Consider the following 15,034-nt stretch of genomic DNA (forward strand, 5'->3'; position numbering starts at 1 on the left):
GCTTGATACGAAAGAATGACACTACCTCTACATAACTTTTTATTTGGTTCAAATACAGGATGTATATACTACGGTATGTAGACTTGTTTTTTGTTTTGTGATCCATGTTTTGTGTTGTAGATCTGACTTACTGATTTGTATGTTGTTGCTGGACTGTAGACTGCTTTTTTTTTTTTTGGAAAGAAAAGAAAAGACTGGGCAGATACTGAAAAAGGACACAATGTATGTTATTCTTATTTATGTATCTGTAATAATGTAAAAGTTATTTCCTTGTATTTGTCTGACCAAAACATCAATTAAAATTATAGCTGCTGTGCAGCGATGGGTCGGGTCCGGGCTATTTTTTGGCAAATTTAGAGCAACAAACAGGAGAATAGGAAGACAAGACAGCTGACCTTGTAATGTTCATTTTGCACCAGTTGAGGATTGAATCTGCAACTTCTGGAACCTTTGTCTATCGCACTGAGCTAATTGGCAAGTGGCAGTTCAACAGTGGTTTCACAAATTGAGTAAGCCATTCACTGTCGTGCAGGCAGATTTGAAACCACAGTAAAAAGAAAAATCAGTTTTTGAGGTAAAATAATGATATGTATTTGTTAAACATCTACTGTGACTCTAAGATGTTAGGAGCCTTTGCACATGGTCCAGTCCAAGCTATTTGGATTTTTATATTTAGAGGCTTGCTGGGTTGCCACCATTAGGACAACTGTCATGTCGATGTCATGTCGATGTCGTGTTGAGGACATCTGACATTTTGATCTGTCATCATCATCATCACCCTTGCCGGGTCTCGAACTCACAACCTCTGACACCAAGAACCAGCTCCTAACTCGCTGAGCTAATTGGCTGGTAGTGAGACCTGCTGTGTAGCTTCATTTATCCACTCAGGTGAGTCAGTGCCCGGGCAGCTGTTGTGATGAAATGGTCAAAATGTCGAAATTCTGTTATCTAAACAAAAATCTGATAATACATAAATTGCATCTTGACAGCATGGAAATGTTGGTGATTTGTTTTTAATGATAAGTGTTTTGCTTCATAAGAGAAAATATGATGTTTATAAATTCCTCTCTCACATTGACTGCAGTTGTTCCCATGAGAGCAGAATTCAAAATGTTCTCAAAAATTCAGTTTTTGAGATAAAATTCTGATATTTGTCAAACTTCATTAACCATGACTCCAGAATATTCTCATTTTTTTTCAGGAAGATTGAAAATGTATTTATCAAGAATTTGATGGTATATGTTTACAGTAGTGTTTACAGTCAAACGTTTTCATGCACTGTAGGCTCAATTTTTGCTTAATCAAAAATCCGAGAAACAAGTTTTGTGGAGGACAGTCTGGAGATGCTCTGTAGCAAGTTTGGTGACAATTGAGCAAAAAATGTGGGAGGAGATACATTTTAAAAGTTTTACAGTTATTGAAAAAAACAGAGTGATGGACTTCATAATTTGTAATGAGTTTAAGTGGACAAAAGTTTCAGCAGTATTGAGGCTACATTGTGGTGAAGTTTCAACACTGTAGCATCTACTGTTGGTTTGGTAGGATTTTTTAAAGTTTTTAAATTTAAACGCTTATTGTGCCCCCCCTAGGAGGGGGGGGCACATGTCCTTGGAGTTGAGTGAATCTGGCATGGGACTGGACCTTTGTGCAAAGTTTGGTGAGTTTTCGCCCATGGGAAGTATGACTTCCTTGGAAGAAGAAAGAAGAAGAAGAAGAAGAAGAAGAAGAAGAAGAAAGAATTCCTAGGAATACAATAGTGTCCTGGCAGCTGCGCTGCCGGACCCTAAAAATGCCACTCTTACTGTACGTTGACTCCAGTTGTTCCCATGAGAGCAGAATTAAAAATGTTCTAGAAAATTCAGTTTTAGCTCAGCGAGTTAGGAGCTGGTTCTTGGTGTCAGAGGCTGTGGGTTCGAGACCCAGCTAGGGTGATGACGATGATGATGACAGATCAAAATGTCAGTTGTCCTCAACATGAAACACAAGACAATTGCCCTAATGGTGGCATCACAGCAAGCTTCTAAATCCAAATAGCTTGGACTGGACCATGTGCGAAGGCTCCTAACATCTTAGAGTCACAGTAGATGTTTAACAAATGCATATCATTACCTCAAAAACTGATTTTTCTTTTTACTGTGGTTTCAAATCTGCGTACACGACAGTGAATGGCTTACTCAATTTGTGAAGCCACTGTTGAACTGCCACTTGTCAATTAGCTCTAGCTCAGTGCGATAGACAATGGTCTTTAGTTCCCGAGGTTGTGGGTTCAATCCTCAACTAATGCAAACTGGGCATTAAAAGGACAACTGTCTTGTCTTCCTATTCTCCTGTTTGTTGCTCAGAATTGCCTAAATTTGCCCAAAAGTAGCCCGGACCCGACCCATCGCTGCGCAGCAGCTATAATTAGTATTACATTTGCTCTCATGTCCTTGTGTCTGAGTCTGTTCTTTGAAATAGTTTCATTATTTTAGTGTCATGTAGTTTTTTCCAAGTTTTCATCTCCAGGATGGAGTCGTGGTTAACGTAAATAATGACGTGGGTTTTAACGCCCCTTTCTACATAATAGTTAAAGTATTTGTTGTAGTCCTCAGTCATGAATCCATACGCATTTACCTGAGAAAAGAAAGAATTAGGAGTATTCACACCAAAGAAGGTACAGTGGTTCACACACATCATAAAATCTCAAACTATTCCGTAAAGCAGAAGTAAGCGATCCGGTCGTTTTGGCTAACTTCCTGTCAGCCGATGGAGTTAGCAGTCCCCGCCCTCGTGCCTACGTCACCACATGCACACACAGAGAGGACCGCCCCTTTATGCCGTTCTCTCTCCTCATTGGATAAAGGTTGTAGGATACAAGGAAAGTTTTCTCCTCGGCTTACAGCGGGATCTCAGATCACTCACTGGCCTGGTTCTCTCACTATCTCTCCCATCGGGTGCAACGTGTAAGGTTTGGCAACTCACTTTCTCACCCCCTCCCAGTTACTAAAGGTGTCCCTCAAGGCTCTATACTTGGCCCTTCACTGTTTTCCATTTACATCAACAATATTTCCCAGGCTGCTGGTAACTCACTCATTCATCTTTATGCTGACGACACAATCCTTTATGCCTATGGTCCATCTCTCTCCTCTGTCCAAGCCACACTCCAGGATAGCTTTCTCCAGGTACAGCAGGCTCTATCATTATTAAAACTCTCACTCAACACATCCAAAACAAAAGCCATGTGGTTTCACCGGAAGGGCACTCCCTCTCCGTCTCCACTAATCATCTCTACCTGCGAGGGAGCTATCCTGGACCATGTCTCTGCCTACAAATACCTCGGCATCTGGTTAGACTCCACGCTATGCTTCTCACACCACATTTCTCAACTACAGGCTAAGGTCCGGGCTAAACTTGGTTTCCTTTATAGACATCGTCTCGCCTTCACTTCCTCTGCTAAACAGACTCTCATTAAATTGACAATTCTCCCTACACTCGATTTCGGTGACACCATCTATCGCACTGCTTGTAAAGGCACTCTTACTAAACTGGACACACTCTATCATTCTGCTATCCGTTTTGCCACTAACGCCCCTTACAATACCCACCACTGTAGTCTTTACTCCCTGGTAAACTGGCCATCACTTCACACCCGCCGTCAGATCCACTGGCTCACTCTCATTTACAAGACCCTTCTTCAACGTACACCCCCCTACCTGTCTTGCTTGCTGCACCGACTTCCTGTCACATACAACACTCGGTCCTCTCATCTCATTCTGTTAAAAACTCCTAAAACCAGATCTACATCCGGCCTTGCATCTTTCCAGTCAGCTGCTGTCTCTGACTGGAATGCATTACAAAAACACCTTAAACTGGATAACTTCATCTCCATCCCGGCCTTCAAAGACGCCATCTCACACCTTTTTACAGATTCTTGCAGCTGCTTCCCTACTATTTAACTACTCAACTATCTAACCCTTTTCTTCAGTTTCTGCTTGTTGAACGCCCATACCTACCGCCGTTGGCCTAGGCCACTTTCTGTGACACACTGCTTGCTTATGAATCCTGTAATATCTGTAACAGACATTTACTCTCTTTTATGCTTGTAATAATCTTGTCTTCTATGCTTGAATATCCTTGTTATTAACTTTTATGCCTTGTTTCTGCTAAATGTTTGTATTGTTGTGTATATTTGCTATTGTCTTTTAACCTATCTTTTCTCCCTCACAGCCCCCCCCCCTCCCCCTCAAGAAGCTTATGCCTCTTGTCAGGCCATCATTGTAAATAAGAACATGTTCTTAATTGATTTCGCCTGGTTAAATAAAGGTTAAATAAAAAAAAAATAAAACAGCAGAGCAGAGTGACTGACAGACCCGTGTTTCAGACCAAACACTCTATATAAGTGATTGCTGTCGGAAGATAGAACTATTTAAGACTTATATTAACACAAAAATTCCGCTTACTTCTGCTCTAAAGTTTGATGTGGGGTTGTGTGAGGTTATTATAGATTTTCAGTAAGTGTGTAACTCTCTTGGCATATTAGGTCATATTACAAAGGTGCAGCAACTAGTCAAATTTGAATAATATTAACTTACTGTGTCACAGGTGTGTAGAGCCAGGAAGAGAGTGAATGCCCCATTGGACGGTCTGACAATTGCCCAGGAGGAGGAATTCATATTACGAGACAGTAAAAACCTGTAGGTGACAGTTAAATATAAAATCAGCTTAATGTATTAAAATGTGTTTTATAAGAAAAAAACTTAATTCAGCCTCCAAAATGACCTTAAAGAGTAACTAAACCCCTCAGTTTTGGCTGACGTGCTCTTAACTGGAAATTCAAAAAATGCCTTGATTATGGGCGGGGCTCCAGGAGTAGTTAGATCCGACTCTCCGCCGCAAACAATTCCGATCCAGCCAGCTGTTATCATTCATTAGCCGGTGCTGAGGGGGCGGGTGGGGCTAACAGTGGTGGCTCGTGACGAAAGCTGCCTCCAAAAACGTCATCGTCCTCCTACTTAGCCAATAGCAAAATTCGATTGTAATAGCCGGGTTTCAACCCTTAGATGGCAATCACTCTTACATTTTTACAACAAAATAAACCAAATTGAAAGAGTTGGACCAGAATCAATCGACAACACTACGTCATACCCAAATATATTTGTTTCAGCAGAAAAAAAGTGGTTTAGTTACTCTTTAATGTTTAGAATATTGGTTTTAATACTGTTGATCACAGCATTTTAATGAATACATTGGGAAGTAGGTAAGTTTACCTACTCTGGGTTTTCTATCAGTGAGGTAAGATATCACTTAAAGGGATAGTTCACCCTAGAATGATATTTCGCTCATTATCTACTCACCCTCATGTTGACTAAGGGCTGGGAGAAGTTTCAGATTCCTCCGTGGCTTCTCTGAGTTACAGGGGGTCTTGACGTAGCAGTGCATGTCCATATAACGGTTGCAAAGGGACACCGGAGCTCTTCGTAAAAAAACACACACAAAAAAACATCCAAATACCTCCATGATGCTCGTATGTAATGTCCGTCTTGTGCTGAAGCCCCAAATTGCGTAATTGTCCCGAAAAAAATTAAATAAGTCTATATTTTAAGCTTGTTTGTAGCGGAAGCTTCTCGAAGCTCCTCTTCCTGGTCCGTCCAAATCTCGCGTGATTCGCAGTAACCGCACTGACGCCGGCGCAAATCACGCGAGATTTGGACGGACCAGGAAGAGGAGCTTCGAGAAGCTTCCGCTACAAACAAGCTTAAAATATAGACTTATTTAATTTTTTTCGGGACAATTACGCAATTTGGGGCTTCAGCACAAGACGGACATTACATACGAGCAGCATGGAGGTATTTGGATGTTTTTTTGTGTGTGTTTTTTTACGAAGAGCTCCGGTGTCCCTTTGCAACCGTTATATGGACATGCACTGCTATGCCGAGACCCCCTGTAACTCAGAGAAGCCACGGAGGAATCTGAAACTTCTTCCAGCCCTTAGTCAACATGAGGGTGAGTAGATAATGAGCGAAATATCATTCTAGGGTGAACTATCCCTTTAACGCAGACGATTCACAAATGTATATATATGTTTCACCAGTTGTTTCTAGAAAACACATCTTTTTAGGACTCTCTGTAAGCTCTCTTCTTTATTTTGACACTCAACTGAATCTTGTTTCATTGCCATGTATGTAGTTTTGCCATTGTTGCTATTGTTTTTCATTATTCTTTTTTGGTTTGAATTTACACAACATGAAAAGTTTTTATCATTGTTATAATAAACCACATCAAGTAAAAAGTTTGAGTGTGACCTGTTTCGCACATATCTGAGGAAATCCTGGTGCAGGACATAGAAACGACTCTCATTGTACTGCCCACCATAGTACGTCCTCGGTCTGATGAAAGAAAATACAAAATTTAAAATGATTATTGAAGAACGACGTCATGGTAATAAGTTTAGTTACTACTTTGTTACCATTAAATCATGTCATATTTATAAGCACTGGACAGTACATCGTTGCAGACGTCATAGGATATTTGCATGTGTATTAGTGTGTACTTGCCGGCTGTTCTTGTAGGGGCCAGCTTCAACCCTTTCTCCTTTCAGAAGACCCTGGAGCCAGTTGAAATCCCTCATCCCCTCGGGAATCATCACATGCTTTATACCCTGTCAAAAGTAGAAAGAGGACTGATGAGTGTGTGTTTGGAGCACGTTTAAACAATCCCCGTATTAACACCTTTGACGTGTGAGTTTCAGTACCTCATCGTTAGGAATAGATGTGTATCCGTACTTGTTGAAAAAGTACAGCGATGCAGTGATGGAGTGGGCTGTGTGGACATACACTGATGTCTTGTTCCCTACGTCCTCCTCGTAACCTTTGATGGCGGCGCCATTCATCCTACGACACAAACACATCCACACGTCTTTCATGAGCTTGCTTTGTCTCTGCAGCTCACTTGGTGTTGACACAGTGCTTCTGTACTAGACTTGCAGTTGGTCACAGGTGGAGATTGGGGCTCCTTAAGAGACTGATCTCTTTATGATAGCATAGAGCTCACTGAACTTCAGGTGGTCTGTGGCCAAGAGGTTAAGTCTATCAGGTTAACAATCATGAGGCCAAGGGTTTGATTCCTGCTTCAGAAATGTCTGTTGCATGTCATTCCTAAACTTGCACTCTTTGTCAATTTATTCTGCTAATTCAGCATGGCTTCAGCAATGGCTTTCAGCATTCACACACATTTTCTTCAGGAAATGCTCTTTCTTGTTCTAAATAGCTGTTTTCCAGCTCAGGCTCAGTCAACCTGGAGCTCGGGATTTGACTCAGAATTTGTTGCGCCTGCTTCCTAAAACAGGGCCCAGGGCCGTTTTTGGGGTAAAGTTTCTACATGAACTACATTTTGGTCCCTGGAAACGAAACGTGCATAGTTTCTACCACATGCGAAATCCACCTAGTTCCTGCGGTGGAAAGGTGGCTATAGTTTGCAACCAACAGGATTGACAGAGTTGACATTGGAAAGAAATTTCATTGGTTTAAAAATGAACTGATACACACAAACAATCAGACTAAAGAGTCTTGGATGACTATGTGTGAAAAAAAAGATTGCAACTGTGGCAAGGTGAAGAGGGCCCAGGTAGGGATTGAACCCACATCTCCCGAGTGTTAGTCATGCATGCATGCTGGGATGTCCCCTTGGCCAAGTAGCCAGGGTGCATGATCAATTGGAGGCATAGTGACAGGAACCTCAACTGTCACACAATGATTGCTTTTCTGAACAAAAGAAAAATGGTTTTGTAATATAATAACGTTGTGAAAGAGCAACGTGCACACACCAGTTATGTCTTTCTTACATGTCAATCTACAATCTGTTTTAGTAGACATGATATAAAAAGCCCCTAAAAACAGCAGTGTGACTTGTGGAGCCACTCCTCTAGATAGAGATAGCCTAGTTTTATGGCCATTGTAAAGAAATACAATGAGACTTTATTTGAGCATTAAAAAAACATGCCATTAAGTCCTGTTGACTTCCTAGTGTCTAATGTTTCCGTTTGAGTGAAGAGCTCCTTACAATCCTTATATAATTACCATGCCAACTAAACATTGTCCTGGTAAATACAGCTTATTCTAACTGTCCCTTGATGGCTGTTTGGCGCCATGTTCTCCGTGGTCTCCATCTTTCTTACCGGAAAACATAATCATGGGAATCAATCTCTTTTCCCATCTTAGAGCCATTGAGGATCCCCCCAGTTGCCACCACAGCACAGCGCACACAGCCATCACCACCTGGCTTTGGGGAGAGTAGAGGCTCCTTTGGCTTTGGGATCAGCTTTACTGAAGACATCACATCTGCAAAACAAGAAACACAGCATGACAGATGCTAAAATGCTCTGCCTGTGTCAGGGCTGGCCGCTGGCATTGACACTGTATGCAGTTGTTTAGGGCCACACCGTTAGGTGGGGCCACATGATCGGAGTTCAATTCAAGTCATTTAACTTGGATATTGTTACGTCTGTAAGTATCTTAAAAATATGAATTTAAGAAAATATGTGAAAGTTGGGAAAATGGCCTCAGACCTCAGAGGGCATAAACATGTCTGTATTCAGTTTTAAGCAGTGTATGTGATTTGGTGTTTGCGCTTAGAGTGGGCCACAAACAAAAGTCTTGTTTAGGGCCACCAAAATCCTAGGGCCGGCCCTCTCAGCTAATGTTGTATGATGATGTATTTTGTACACATCGATCCACTGATGTCATCATTAAATTGTTTTAACAGGAAAGGAATATCAAAATCTTAATTAAGTAATTTGATTTAATTGAAAACTGCAGTGTACATTTATAAATGCTACAGTATGTAACATGATCTTTTTCCACCTTTTGTGTTGGGTTCATTGTTTTCTCTTAATCAATGTCACATTTTTGTGTCTCAACTCAGTAAATGTGCTTCACACAGACATTAAAAACACCTACCGTCATACTTGAACTCCATAAAGCCAAAGGGATTGTTAAAATGTGAAAGTCGGTTCCACTCGCTCATGTTGATGTTGTCTTTGTGTAGAAACAAGCGAATGTTGGGGAGGAAAGCCTTCTTGAAGCTCTCATCCTGAGAGTTTCGCACAGACTCAGCACAAGTCTGAAAACATGAGATAAAACACCAGATAATGAAAGATTTTGAAAAGAAAAAAGAACACAGGATATTTAATCTACATCACTCCCTGAGCAAACAGGAGATTCCAGTAATCGCACAGGTGACTGAAGCTTGTAGTCTATTGTTAACCACTCAAATGTAAATAATTAGCCATGATTAAAAGTGATACTGGGCAAGCATTAAAAATAAAAGTTCATAGAAAAAAATCCATGCAGGCCACACCAAAAGTACAAATCAGAACAAAGATATCGCCAGCCAGGTTAACCCAGTCTTATAAACTATTACAAGATGCTTACCGTCTGTCTAGGTGGGGCGTCCTGGTTATAGACTTCCTCGAAGTCCCAACAAGGATACTTTGTGAAGTTTTTTCTGTAGAGTATGGGCATGGGGGTCTCAGCCTCAGTTGCAGGTGGTGTGGTGGTTTTAACCCGAGTTATGTTTAGCTTTGTCACTGATTTTGTTGTCATAGAACCTGCAGCTTTGGCTTGGGCTGTGCTAAACACAGCGGACAGCAGAGTCAAGTTTTCCCTTTTGTCGTAAAATTTGTGTTTTCCTGAATATACAGTGCTGTCAAAAGTGCAAATGTGACAGAAGAGAAACAGATGCAACATTCATGAATTAGCAAGTCACTTTAGGAGACTTCATTCTGAAAAAAAAGCTATACCTAAATGTGCTACTATACTTAACTTTAAGGTTAATAATGATAATAAGAATAAACTTTACATGTTTAGCACCTTTCAAAACACAGTTACAAAGTGCTTTACAGATCAAGTAAAAATAACACAGTCATCAAAAACATTCAGAAAAACATAAAACCAAAAACCTGATCTGCTTTAGAGAGTGAGACAAAACAATCAGGATAAAAGCATACAACTAATCATCAGTATTGATAATAAAACAAATAGAATAAATGAAATAAAATAAAAACAATAAAAGTGGCAAACAACAGAGCTACACTAAAATAGCCTTCTTGTAAAAGTGGGTTTTAAGATGTGACTTAAAAGAGGGCAGAGAGTTAGCTGACCTTAGTTCCACAGCAGTGGGGCTAATAGTAAATGCCCAATCACCAGGGTTAAGGTTAAAAATTAATGTAATTAAAACAGAGGGAACTGTAAAATATATTTAAATATTTTCTTGTTTATTCTAAGTGTTTCTCAGTGAACAAAATACAAATACAACTTACCTGCCTTTTGATAAATATTCCCATGATAAAATTAAAAATACGCTGGTGACACACATCACAAACATCAACGAATAAGTCCAGTAATTTCCGCCTGCCATCCCTCCGGTTTGGACTCTTTGCTGCTCAGTTAGAAAAAGATGTTCCTCCCCCCAGATGAGATAGATGTGCCCAGGTAGGAGAGCCGCCTGCAGTATATTACGTCAGCACAGTTCACTGACTATGACTACCCAGGAGGTGACTGACTGAGTACACACACAATAGAAACCTAACAGCAACACACAATCACATTCTTGATAGTACATGTGGAAGTTTGTTGCACAACTGAGTGGAAATAATGCATTAACTTTGCAGGGGCCCCATGTTAAATTAACATTTTATAATGATATATAAACTAAAAGACACATTAATAGTCCTTTATCTCTTTGTCCTTATTTCAATCAGAACAGATCATTTACGACAAGAGAGCCAGGTTTGAAGATGAAGATGAAATTACATTTATTGTGCACAAATTAAACTTTGGCGCTTAGACCACGGGTGTAGACCAGCTGAGTAAACTGATCTGGGGATGAGAAGCTTGCATCTGAAGTACTTATATCCCCCCCGGGCCTAGACACAGGTGGTGGTAGGGAAGCTTGAAGTCGCCTGATGAGGGAACTCCTCGGTTGATGGAGGTGGTGCCGGGGTGGAGGTGGGCTGAGAGTTTTGCAGGAATGACGGCTGGATGACAGGAGAGAGAGAACTTTTAAATTTGACGCTATTGACTGATTGGTGGAAGGGAAAGAGGATGGCAGACTGTGATTGGCTGAATTATGAGAATAAGGGTGGAGCGAGAGGATAGCGGGAAAACAGGGAAAGGGCTTTGAGGCGTGCTTAAAGAGATAGTCTTCTTGTCTGAACTTTCGCTTAGCTTCATTTGTATATTTGAAGCTATAAAGTCCTGCTCTGGTCGGATGTTTCCTTTGGTCTTCAGGTGAACTGCAGTTTGAATAACAGGGGCTGGAAGCAAAAAGAAAGAAAAAAGAAAAAATACCACAACAACAAAAAACAAAATAGGAACACAAATAAAAGTTGCTGTTCGGTGGATTGTACAGCTATGATGTGAAATGCCGGAGAGGTCTGTGGTGGCAAAAAATGTTGTTCCTTCAATAAAGTATTTAAAAAAGGATAACTGGACACGTCAGCTGTCTTTCTTGAGTTTTAATAAAAGGCATTCATGAATGGAGTCACAAACACAACCGAACAGGAGTACAGTCAGTGAGTGAGTGCCCGAAGACATTCTCAGGGCGCTATCTTTATAGTTCCCAAAACACATTGAACAGCAGACAAAATATATGGCACTGGTAGCTGTGCCTGGCTTCACCGCCAGGACACAACTCCCCTTGTAAATTAACACAGAGCACTGGTCTGGCCCTGTGTGGATTCAGTGATTTGTGTCATACAGGTATCAGAAAAGGATTAGCTGAGTACCACTTTCCACAAGGTGAAAGGAAGTTCACTTAATTAACATGGTTATACAACCCTTAGCATACAATGGGTTACACCAAAATTTCCCATTACAGGTCCTTCAGTTACGCTCACAGATAATAGAGCAGCACAGTCTGATGGTGGATGGCAACGCCATTTTGGCAACGCCATTTGAGTCCATTTGAGTTCATGATGTTGAGCTTTGTTTGAAGCAAATATAGTCATTCAGATACAGCTATGATCAATTATGGAAGACAATTTGTTTCTGCTTCAGTATTTATTTATTTATTTATTAAAATCGCCTGTTTGGGTTTTGGTCATTTTCTCCAAAACCACCGGCCCGATTTCAACCAAACCTTCTGCGTTGGACTCCCCTCGGACCCCCAGATGATATATCCGAGTTTGGAGAAATTTTAATTTTTGGTCAAAAAAAAACCCCGTAAGCTGCGCGCCTGTCGTCTTTTTAAAATCGCCTGTTTGGTTTTTGGTCATTTTCTCCAAAACCACCGGCCCGATTTCAGCCAAACCTTCTGCGATGGACTCCCCTCGGACCCCCAGATGATATATCCAAGTTTAGAGAAATTTGAAGAAATTTTAATTTTTTGTCAAAAAAAAAAAACGTAAGCCGCGCGCCTGTCGTCTTTTTATAATCGCCTGTTTGGGTTTTGGTCTTTTTCTCCAAAACCACCGGCCCGATTTCAACCAAATCTTCTGCGTTGGACTCCCCTCGGACCCCCAGATGATATATCCGAGTTTGGATAAATTTTAATTTTTGGTCAAAAAAAAAAAACGTCAGGCGCGCGCCTGTCGTCTTTGTAAAATGGCCTGTTTGGTTTCTGGTCATTTTCTCCAAAACCACCGGCCCGATTTCAACCAAACCTTCTGCGTTGGACTCCCCTCGGACCCCCAGATGATATATCCAAGTTTAGAGAAATTTGAAGAAATTTTAATTTTTTGTCAAAAAAAAAAAAACGTAAGCCGCGCGCCTGTCGTCTTTTTATAATCGCCTGTTTGGGTTTTGGTCTTTTTCTCCAAAACCACCAGCCCGATTTCAACCAAACCTTCTGCGTTGGACTCCCCTCGGACCCCCAGATGATATATCCGAGTTTGGAGAAATTTGAAGAAATTTTAATTTTTGGTCAAAAAAAAAAAAACGTAAGCCGCGCGCCTGTCGTCTTTTTAAAATCGCCTGTTTGGGTTTTGGTCTTTTTCTCCAAAACCACCGGCCCGATTTCAACCAAACCTTCTGCGTTGGACTCCCCTCGGACCCCCAGATGATATATCCGAGTTTGGAGAAATTTTAATTTTTGGTCAAAAAAAAAACCCGTAAGCTGCGCGCCTGTCGTCTTTTTAAAATCGCCTGTTTGGTTTTTGGTCATTTTCTCCAAAACCACCGGCCCGATTTCAGCCAAACCTTCTGCGATGGACTCCCCTCGGACCCCCAGATGATATATCCGAGTTTAGAGAAATTTGAAGAAATTTTAATTTTTGGTCAAAAAAAAAAAACGTAAGCCGCGCGGCTGTCGTCTTTTTAAAATCGCCTGTTTGGGTTTTGGTCTTTTTCTCCAAAACCACCGGCCCGATTTCAACCAAACCTTCTTCGTTGGACTCCCCTCGGACCCCCAGATGATATATCCGAGTTTGGAGAAATTTGAAGAAATTTTAATTTTTGGTCAAAAAAAAAAAAAAGCCGCGCGGCTGTCGTCTTTTTAAAATCGCCTGTTTGGGTTTTGGTCTTTTTCTCCAAAACCACCGGCCCGATTTCAACCAAACCTTCTGCGTTGGACTCCCCTCGGACCCCCAGATGATATATCCGAGTTTGGAGAAATTTAAATTTTTGGTCAAAAAAAAAAAAAAGTAAGCCGCGCCTGTCGTCTTTTTAAAATCGCCTGTTTGGGTTTTGGTCTTTTTCTCCAAAACCACCGGCCCGATTTCAACCAAACCTTCTGCGTTGGACTCCCCTCGGACCCCCAGATGATATATCCGAGTTTGGAGAAATTTGAAGAAATTTTAATTTTTGGTCAAAAAAAAAAAAAACGTAAGCCGCGCGCCTGTCGTCTTTTTAAAATCGCCTGTTTGGTTTTTGGTCATTTTCTCCAAAAACACCGGCCCGATTTCAACCAAACCTTCTGCGTTGGACTCCCCTCGGATCCCCAGATGATATATCCGAGTTTGGAGAAATTTGAAGAAATTTTAATTTTTGGTAAAAAAAGAAAATAACGTAAGCCGCGCGCCTGTCGTCTTTTTAAAATGGCCTGTTTGGGTTTTGGTCTTTTTCTCCAAAACCACCGGCCCGATTTCAACCAAACCTTCTGCGTTGGACTCCCCTCTGACCCCCAGATGATATATCCGAGTTTGGAGAAATTTTCATTTTTGATCAAAAAAAAAAAAAACCACAGGCGCGCCTGTCGTCTTTTTAAAATGGCCTGTTTGGTTTTTGGTCATTTTCTCCAAAACCACCGGCCCGATTTCAACCAAACCTTCTGCGTTGGACTCCCCTCGGACCCCCAGATGATATATCCGAGTTTGGAGAAATTTTAATTTTTGGTCAAAAAAAAAAAAACCGACAGGCGCGCGCCTGTCGTCTTTTTAAAATGGCCTGTTTGGTTTTTGGTCATTTTCTCCAAAACCACCGGCCCGATTTCAACCGAACCTTCTGCGTTGGACTCCCCTCGGACCCCCAGATGATATATCCGAGTTTGGAGAAATTTTCATTTTTGATCAAAAAAAAAAAAAACACAGGCGCGCCTGTCGTCTTTTTAAAATGGCCTGTTTGGTTTTTGGTCATTTTCTCCAAAACCACCGGCCCGATTTCAACCAAACCTTCTGCGTTGGACTCCCCTCGGACCCCCAGATGATATATCCGAGTTTGGAGAAATTTTAATTTTTGGTCAAAAAAAAAAAACCGACAGGCGCGCGCCTGTCGTCTTTTTTAAAATGGCCTGTTTGGTTTTTGGTCATTTTCTCCAAAACCACCGGCCCGATTTCAACCAAACCTTCTGCGTTGGACTCCCCTCGGACCCCAGATGATATATCCGAGTTTGGAGAAATTTTAATTTTTGGTCAAAAAAAAAAAAACCGACAGGCGCGCGCCTGTCGTCTTTTTAAAATGGCCTGTTTGGTTTTTGGTCATTTTCTCCAAAACCACCGGCCCGATTTCAACCAAACCTTCTGCGTTGGACTCACTCGGACCCCCAGATGATATATCCGAGTTTGGAGAAATTTGAAGAAATTTTAATTTTTGGTCAAAAAAAAAAAACGTCAGGCGCGCGCCTG

The 15,034-nt window shown here is 41.2% G+C and overlaps 1 protein-coding gene across 1 annotated transcript; it reads right to left on the reverse strand.

The window, feature by feature from the left end:
* Positions 1–2,419: 2,419 nt before the first annotated feature.
* Positions 2,420–9,650, reverse strand: LOC146967430 (alpha-N-acetylgalactosaminide alpha-2,6-sialyltransferase 1-like). The gene is made up of 8 exons (XM_085761524.1): positions 9,408–9,650; positions 8,934–9,096; positions 8,153–8,315; positions 6,731–6,869; positions 6,534–6,637; positions 6,282–6,365; positions 4,572–4,671; positions 2,420–2,613 (listed from the first exon to the last, which is right to left on the reverse strand). The coding sequence occupies exons 1-8, from the start codon at positions 9,576–9,578 to the stop codon at positions 2,422–2,424; spliced, it is 1,116 nt and encodes a 371-aa protein (XP_085617650.1). The 5' UTR covers positions 9,579–9,650; the 3' UTR covers positions 2,420–2,421.
* Positions 9,651–15,034: the final 5,384 nt, after the last annotated feature.

The sequence above is a fragment of the Trachurus japonicus genome, chromosome 19 (genome assembly GCF_045865225.1).
Source record: "Trachurus japonicus isolate A0001 chromosome 19, Traja_1.0".
Taxonomy (NCBI): domain Eukaryota; kingdom Metazoa; phylum Chordata; class Actinopteri; order Carangiformes; family Carangidae; genus Trachurus; species Trachurus japonicus.